This window comes from Hippoglossus stenolepis, chromosome 6 (assembly GCF_022539355.2).
Source record: "Hippoglossus stenolepis isolate QCI-W04-F060 chromosome 6, HSTE1.2, whole genome shotgun sequence".
In the NCBI taxonomy this organism is placed as follows: Eukaryota; Metazoa; Chordata; class Actinopteri; order Pleuronectiformes; family Pleuronectidae; genus Hippoglossus; species Hippoglossus stenolepis.
In genome coordinates, this window is record NC_061488.1 from 14,466,725 (window position 1) to 14,475,724 (window position 9,000).

At 44.3% G+C, this 9,000-nt stretch overlaps 1 protein-coding gene across 1 annotated transcript; it reads left to right on the forward strand.

Moving 5' to 3' along the window:
• Positions 1-478: 478 nt before the first annotated feature.
• Positions 479-5,838, forward strand: gpr61 (G protein-coupled receptor 61). The gene is made up of 2 exons (XM_035158257.2): positions 479-603; positions 2,564-5,838. Exon 2 carries the CDS (start codon positions 2,805-2,807, stop codon positions 4,227-4,229), a length of 1,425 nt encoding a protein of 474 aa, XP_035014148.1. The 5' UTR covers positions 479-603; positions 2,564-2,804; the 3' UTR covers positions 4,230-5,838.
• Positions 5,839-9,000: the final 3,162 nt, after the last annotated feature.

The window sequence follows — 9,000 nt, forward strand, 5'->3', positions numbered from 1 at the left end:
TGGAGAGCGATGGAGGCTGGGTGCTGCATGTCCCCCCGCCCGCCGCCTGCCTGTCTGCTCTGCACGGCTCTGCAGTTGCCCTGGGCACGTGCTGGAGCCAGTACATGTTTGTATGAAAGTGTGTGAGGTGGGAGAGTGTGTGTGGGTGCACATCAGAGGCTGGATGACGGTACCCCTCTGCCTCTTTCTATTATTCCTTCACTGTCACACCCTCTGCTCCTGCTCTGCCTTTCCCACCTGGAACGAAGACCTGTCTGGAGGTGAGCAGAGAGGAGGGAGGTGTGTGTTGTGTTTTGAGGGGACGGGGGAGTGGGGGCGGTCAGCGTGATGAGGAGATAAAAAAGGCCAGGTGAGGAGGAGACACAGGAGTGTCCCTCTCCTCTCTCTCCCCTCCTCTCTCTCTCTCTCTCTCTCTCTGTGACGTGGTGTGTGTGCGTGCGTGTGTCAGTGTGTGTTTGCTGTGTGTGTGTGAGAGAGAGAGAGAGAGAGAGAGAGAGAGAGGAGAGAGAGAGAGAGAGAGAGAGAGGAGAGAAGCAGACAGGTCGGCTTTCCTTCAGCAGACTGTGAACCTGCACCGGAGGAAGCAGCCCTCTCCAGACTGAGGTATGTCACCGACTTATTATCACACACATCTCCACACATACCTGCCCTGTTAGCGGAGTGTGTGCGGGGGGGATGAGTGTGTTGTTGTGTTTTTTCTGAGGCATGGGAGTGGAAGTTAGGATGCTGGAAAGAAGCAGTGTCTTTTTCCATCATATCACACATCACACTATCTTTGCGTATCCAGGATTTCTGCACACAGATGCCTCCTTTGTGTCGTGTACGTTCATTTAAACTCCTAATCGTCACTCGCTCGTGTTGCTGATGAGCAGTGAAAGTGCTCCGTAATGAAAAGGGACACTCGAACAACAGGCTAGTTTTTCTCCACACAGTAAACAGCGTACGGGGGTCATATGGTTTCCAGTCAGCAGCTGAAGAGATTCTGCCGCAACCTTATATTCAAGCTTTGTGTAAATTCTTCAGGAGCTTCTGAGGCAGAGTTTGACTCGAAATTATGCTACTTTCACTGATTGGATCACATTACATTTGGAGTCTGTGCTGCATGAGAGCCACTAACTCCCTAATTTTCACTTTATTAGTTAAATAATTATGTTTGTGTGAGTATACTTGACATAATTGATCATCATAAAGCATCTATCAGGCAAATCGTTCTAATTTGGATCCTCCTGAATGGGATTTTCGTGGGATAAAGACCCTTTCAGAGACTAACCCACTTCACTTTGGGGAGTCGCAGTGATAATGTGTTTCTTCTATCGCACATATTTCACTTTTGGTGGTCGTCGGAGGGCTTAAGTGACCCTGGACACCAGAGAGCAATAAAACAAACCACGCTGAATTAGAGTGAGAATCCACAGGGGGCCGTGTCCCAGTTGTTGCTACATCACAGCTCAGATGTCGCTTGCAGGTTATTTAATTGGACTGAAGGTGACTGTAACCCTTTGACCTATTCGGCAAAAGGCCACCTACTCGTGTCTGTCAGGTGACGGTCGTGCCTGATGTGCGTACGCGGGCAGGAAAAGAACAGGCGCCTCGCAGCCACGGAGCCTGTCACACTTGTGAAATGGAAAACTTGCACCATGCAGGTGTGGAGCATATGGAAATGTACCAAAGGCCTAGTGCTCGCTCCACGGCTTTTACAGCATGTGGGGTTGTGTCCAGGTGAGATTATGACAGTAAACACAGCGAAGGCACTCTTGACTACTCTTCTGGCCACACAAACACTTTGTTCACACCGCTGAAGCTGCTCTGCCGCTGTTTATCTGAAAATCAGATCATGATTTCATGGAGCCACATAGGTTTTTATAATGGCATATTTTCATTGTAATTTATATATTTCCGAAAGATTTGATATTTTTCATGTCATGACAATAGTATTTACTGATCTTTTCCTAACATCGCTGCAGAAAGCAGGGGGCTCTGCGGCGCTGCGTTTCACAGTTTGTTCACACATCCAGTTTGCCTCTCGACTCTGTTAAGGGGGACATATGGTCCACTCCGTGCTTTCAGCTTCTCCCTCGGGCACCGGCTGCCCTGAAAACACACATCTGAGGATGCAGATGTCAAATATAAGTAGTAAATTATGACCCCAGCTACAAGTGAGTGCATCCAGTCTGACGGCTTTCACAGCCAGAGCACGAGAGTAACACAACTCATGTCAGATCACAGCCACACAGTAGACTGATAGTCTGTCATTCTTTGTTTGCAGAAAAAAAATTTGGGAATAAGATGACAAACGTATGAAGGTGTTGTACTTCCACTCTATAATATTCTAGCTAATATGTTCTTCACCGTTGAGTGATGATAAACATTATGAACCTTTTAGACTAATATTTTGTACTGTTTGAATAAGTCAGCGTCATGTTTCATGAAATGCACTCAAGCGTCTTTTGAGCATGTTGTGACAACTAAACCAGGCTTTCTCTCATTTCTCTAACAAGTTTGTTTTAAAATGTTCATCTTCACCAGCACCTGCGTTTCAACAGGACTCTGTGCTTTGTTTCAGATATTTTTGACTGAAGGTCATATTGGAGAGAGAGGAAGAGTCCCTAAAAGTTACTACATCTTCAAGGAATCCACCTGTGATAGTGTGCAGAATTAAGTCCACTGCGGCCAGGGCTTGCAGAGCTCCAGCTGCCATGACAGACACCGCTGCTTGAGCTTCTCAGTGACGGCCTACGACGGGGGAGGATGGGTGATGGGCCCATGAAATTCAGCGGACTCTCTCCTCCTTATGCCATCCTCTCATGGAGCATCCTGTCACATCGAGCCCCTCCTGGAACACTTCTTTCTCCAGGCTCCCAACATTTCCAGCCTCACTTCATCCAAATACTTCGAACGTGACCCCGAGCACAGCGAGTGTCCGAGGTGGGGTAGATCTGAACCAGTCCCTGGCGCTATGTGCTATGCTCATCATGGATGTGCTAGCGGTGGTGGGGAACCTGGCCGTGATGATTGTCATCACCAAAACTCCGCAGCTGCGTAAATTTGCCTTCGTGTTCCACCTCTGTCTGGTGGACCTGCTGGCAGCGCTGGTGTTGATGCCTCTGGGGATGGTGTCAGACCAAATCCTGGTGGACGAGGCGCTGTGTCGGAGCTACCTCTGCTTGAGTGTGTGTCTAGTGAGCGCTGCCATCCTCACCATCTGTGCCATAAACGTGGAGCGCTACTACTACATTGTCCATCCCATGCGTCACGAGGTGAAGATGACTGTGGGGGTGGTGGTGGTGGTAGTGGTAGGAATCTGGATTAAAGCTGTTGTCATGTCAGTGCTGCCACTCTTGGGATGGCTGCTCCAGGGGAGCCAGGGTCTGGGTACTCCTTCTGTCCTCATTCCCGGTCAGAGACACTGTTCCCTCCACTGGACGGGAGGCAGGACCACGCGCTTGCTTTTCATGGTCTTTTTTACAATTATTTATTTTCTGTGCCCCATGATGATCATTCTCGTGGTCTACTGCAACATGTTCAAGGTGGCACGAGTAGCAGCCATGCAGCACGGCCCCCTCCCCACATGGATGGATATGCCACGACAACGGTCCGAGTCCAATAGCAGCCACTCCACCATGGCAGCTAGCCTTGGAGGAACTGGTGCCCGCACCACCCCTCAGAGGACCTTCAGTGGCGGGAAGGCTGCGGTGGTCCTGGTGGCAGTAGGAGGCCAGTTCCTCTGCTGCTGGCTGCCATATTTCTCCTTCCACCTCTACTCGGCCGTGGTGTCTACCTCTCCCACATCGTTGGCCCAACTGGAGGACGTGGTCACGTGGATTGGCTATTTCTGCTTCACCTCCAACCCCTTCTTTTACGGCTGCCTAAACCGTCAGATTCGCGAGGAACTGGGCCGTCACCTGGCTTGCCTCTTCAAGCGGGCTGGGCCCAGCGAAGGGCAGCAGCTGCCCAGCCGTGAGGCCTCTATTGAGGAAAACTTTATGCAGTTCCTTCAGGGCACAGGATGCAATCTGGAGCCCTGTAACTCTCACAGCAGAGCCAGCCCCGAGGAGTCAGGGACAGAGTTCGTTCATGAATCAGCTGTTCAGCAGATCATGCCAGCTGACTTCCATATCCCAGGGCAGATCCTTGAGGAGACCTCAGAGTTCATTCCACAGCAACAGCTGAACAATGAACTACATGTATCAGAGAAGGAGAACTGCTGGAAAACTGTACTAGAGCTGTAGCTTCCTCTCATGTACTTTCTCTTCCGCCATTCAATAATCCAAGAAACATACTTTTTTTTTCTTCCTAACATTTGTTGAACAATTCATCTTTGATGCTTAAGTTGAAAATTCAGTGGTATCTTCTTTGAAGAATTTAAGTTTTATAGCTTTTAAGAGAAGGACACAGCAGAATATATTATGTGCATTGTCTCATTCATATCCCCAATGGCCATGATACTGGAGCATTACATGTTTCGGGAGCCATACAGCATCCGGCTGTTTTCTGTATTATGTCAGCAGGTGGACACTAAGCCCTTGTGTTAACCAGAGCACAGTGAAGTGACAACGATCTCATAGATGTAAATACATGCTGAGACTGTGACAGAGCAAAGCTTCAGGGAGAAAGCTACAAAAGCCGTTGACAGGAAATTTGTCACACACAAAAATGTTGGTTCTTCATTGGACATAAGGCAATAATGTATGTGAAACAATTTGTCATGATAAATCATCACTGTTCCATCTTTTTCATACGCACTTCTTTGTGCATTTTCCTCCTCCAGATTCTTTTATTTTCTCTCAATTTAATATTTGCTAAATATGCCCTCATTGAAGCCCTTTGACAATCAGTTCAAAATGACGCAGTGACACAACTGGCTCTGTTTAACAGGATAGATGTGATAATACTAATTTCACTATGACCTAATCATAAACAACATTCTACCCACTTCTTCCTATAGGCCCTGCTTCACCTCCAACATACTAAACTAAAGAGGTGTTTAAAGTCATTATTGTAGCTGCTGTAGACAGTTTTTTAATGAGTTAGTGTGTCCATTTGAAAAATTCATTGTGTTGAACAAGATCAACTCAGAGCTGGTGCAGCTGCTGCTGGTATTTATAATAAACAGGCTGACACACCAGGGTATTTTTAAACATTTTCCAGGAGCGTTATTATCATGTTTATCTGTTTTTAGTCTTGTGATTATCACTTCCTCACCAAAATCACCTCACATTGCTCGACTTGTGATTCCAGCCCCTTCCGCTCGAAGGGAAAACATTGTGGCCGGTCTAATTCGTATGACACTGTTGGTGTTCAGGATTAATCTTTGGAAAAATATCGACTACAGGACATTCAAAGTGTCACTTTGCTCAGAGCGAGGCTGGACGTGGACATGGTTCTTTCGGACGCCTGGACACGTCCACCAGCGCCCCGTGATGTCCGGGCTGTTTACAGGTAAACACAGGAGCAGTGCGAGTGCTCTTGAGTTTGTGCTCTAAACAACCATGCTTGTTGTGGCTACACAGCACACAGGTGTGACAATGCTTACAGATGGCAAGCTTTGCCTTTGGCCTCATTTAGCAACAAATGGAAGACACTGGCGACACTTCCTCTGATCTCAGGTGGAATACAGTTTGCACAAGTCACAGAGGCAGTGACATATGTTCCAAAGAAAATTACAAGGCACAAATCTCTTACAAAACAAGTTTTTTGTCTCTTTTTATACTCTGCTCTTTCTCGCTGCCTTCGTCTTTTTTGGACTGCCTCATACAGGACTGTCGATTTGATCACAAGACTCTCCACACAAGGCGTACAGGGAAGGTTCATGCTTTGCTGGGAGTCAGAACAAAAAAAGGTCCCTTTGTTAGGGGGACAGAGTGTTCTAAATTTTCTTGGGATATAACTTTGTTGCTGACTGTTTTTCAGACGTACCTGTCTCGTCATCTTGCTTTGAAGTATTTCTTGTGTGTCGAAAAATGGTGCAGAAACATTAAGTCCGACTTTTGTTTGAAATAAAATGAAGAACGATAAGGAGCACAAGACAAAATGACTGCCATAATCATAAATGTTCTACAGGTCATATCTTATTTTTATTATTATAAGTAGTATTGAAATTAGAGCCTGACCAATGTCGAAACCATTATTAGGAAGTAAATAATTTCCGATACCAATAAATCTGCTGATATATATATATATATATATAAATAAAGGTGTGTTCAAAAAGATGTGATCAAATCCTCATGACAATGAAATGTGACTGACTTGATATTTTATAGTTTAAACATATATAAACTGTTCAAACACATATATATGTGTATCTATGTGTGCATTTTTATGTATATATTCAGTAAATATATGACAATAATTCCTGAAATGACAAAGAAAAGTAGTAACTTTAATTAAAAAGAAATCACAAATACAACTAGATATATAGAGCTTGAATTAAGAAAACAGATTAAATATAATTTATTTATACATATTATACATACTTTTTCCTGAAATGAAAACATAAATCTGTTCAGAATTTCTTATTCTGTAAAATAAAGGTTTTGGCACATAAACTCTGATAGCCATACATATGGGCCGATGTTATCAGCCAACCGATATATTGGTCGGGCTCTAATTAGAACTACAAAATATGGAACCATAATAATTATTAACATAAAATTCTAAGTAAAAGAATAACATAAAACTGCCTTGATGTATTACACCAGCGTTCATGAGCAAAGGTTTAACCTCTTTGGATAATCTGAGATCTTCCTCATTATTGTTATCTGCTGTTTATTATTATAAAAATTGTTTTAATAAATTCTGTGATATTTCACACAATCTGAGGTCATTACAAAGCCCCTTGTGTCAAATGTAAATCAGCACACCATCCAATCAGCTGGCTTTCCGTTACCGTAGCAGCAGAATTGCCCTGACCAATCTGATTACACGCTTTAAACTCTATTTCTGCTATCATCTGCTGATTACACGGACGGACACATAAGCTGCTGTGAAGGTGACTGGCAGATAATATTCCTAGCATTGGGAATTTGAATGAAAATACAGTTTTTGCTCACTGTAAATCATTAATACATGTCGTGTTCATTTTTCTCTCTGTTTCTCCTTTTGTACCTGAGCTGAAAAGACTGTTTGGATGCCTCATTACTGGGGTTTGTTTGGCCCCTTGTTAAGATCCCCTGTGTATTGGTTACCCATCAGTTGAAATGATTTAAAACACTGCAAGACGATTAAATTGAGTGTGTTGTGGTCTGTCATAGACATTTTTAGATCAATAACTTCATCTATCACATGATCAATCCCATCAATCATCGCTCCTGCCCTCTAGCTGCCTGCTCCCTGCCTGTATGTGTGTGTGTGTCTGTGTGTGCACGTAGCAGGCAGGGGGTGCACGTCACAGAGGTGCAATGAAGCGGTAAGAACAGGATGAAAGAGGAGTGACATTTTGAGCAAGGCACGGTGCTGGAGCCTGTCGGTTGGAGGGGACATTGTGAACGACACTGTGATACTATAACCAAACTGACGCCTACTGAGACTGACCTGGATCTGCGGCCGACCTTTCATCACAATAAGAATATTTCAGGGATGAGGTGAATCTAAGCTATTATCCCTCATTGATTTTCAAACACACAGCAAATCCTAAATCTATTGACTAAAACACTGAAATATAAAAAACCCAAATTTGAGCTGAAGATTTTGCAGCTTTTCCTGAGTGAAATGTGCAGATGAATACCACAAAAATCTCCTTATTCTTTTCTACATTGAGTAATCACATAATAAGGCACATCTGAGCTGTTTTTGGAGCTTAACTGTTAGTTCTGAGATGTAATTGTTCAGATCCAGCCACCAGCACAGCATCACCCAAGGCTCATCCTCTCTTTTCTGATCATCCTAATTTTCTAAGCCTCTCCTGTGCTGCTCCCCAACGGACAGAGTGACTCATAGCTTTCATGTCGAGCCTGGGAGGGCGCCTCCCGCAGTGCAGGGAAACGGTTCAAACAGACTGACCTTTGTGGTGGGCTACAGCACAGCCAGCAAAAACTGCTGAAGAACGGATGCCACCGTCGTGCCCCCTCGAGGGTCACTGGGTGCACAGCACGTTGATTGTGAGGAGGAGTTTGGGTTTCGTATCAGCTGAACACACACAGATGTGAGCTCAACGCGAGCATGTTCACCTGTCAGTTCTGTCTGCTGTGACATCACTACTGGATCACACATGAACTCAATACTGTGAATTTCTCACTCACTACCAAATCCTGACTCCACTGAAATCAGCTGTTGCCTTGGTAACCGGAGCTGATGATGGTGTTGAGGGCTCCAGCAGGAGGAGCAGGAGAGTCAAGCTGTTTGGGGGGGAAGGAGCAAAGTTTAGACGACTTAGAAAATGTACAGACACCAGGACCTTCAGCTGGGTTTCAACAAGATTATCTATTAATAAGCCAGCCGCTATTAGCAATGGAATTTTTAAATAATTTTACTTATAACTTGGAGTTAAATTACTAAATCTCCACATCAGATATCAAATTATTGTTTTAACCATGTGTACAATATCATTTTATCATTTTCAAACAAGGCATCCCTTACAATTGGTTTATAAGTCATGACTATTGGCTTTAATATAAATGCATTGCAGCTCAGTTACAATTGATTAATGAGAACAAATTCGGGGAGGTCAAAAATCATCTTTCTTGGTGTTACATGAACATACAGCTGACATAAATCCAAGTAATCTATTTTAGAAAAAGCTTCAAAACAGGTTTTGTCAAGCAGAGAAGTGGTTATCATGGTATAAAGCAGACGTTTAATTAATAAAGGCATAACTACGGTGGCCCAGGGAGAGCTCAACACACTGCAAATTAAGAAAACAACTTCATCAATTTGACGACACATGCGCTGCAAAAAGTCACAACACATGCAAATACAGAAACGTGCTGTAAATTGGGAAAACAACAACGGAAATGTTTCCAGGCGACCCAAAAAGGTGATGAACCTGTTGTTCAATGCTTTGTG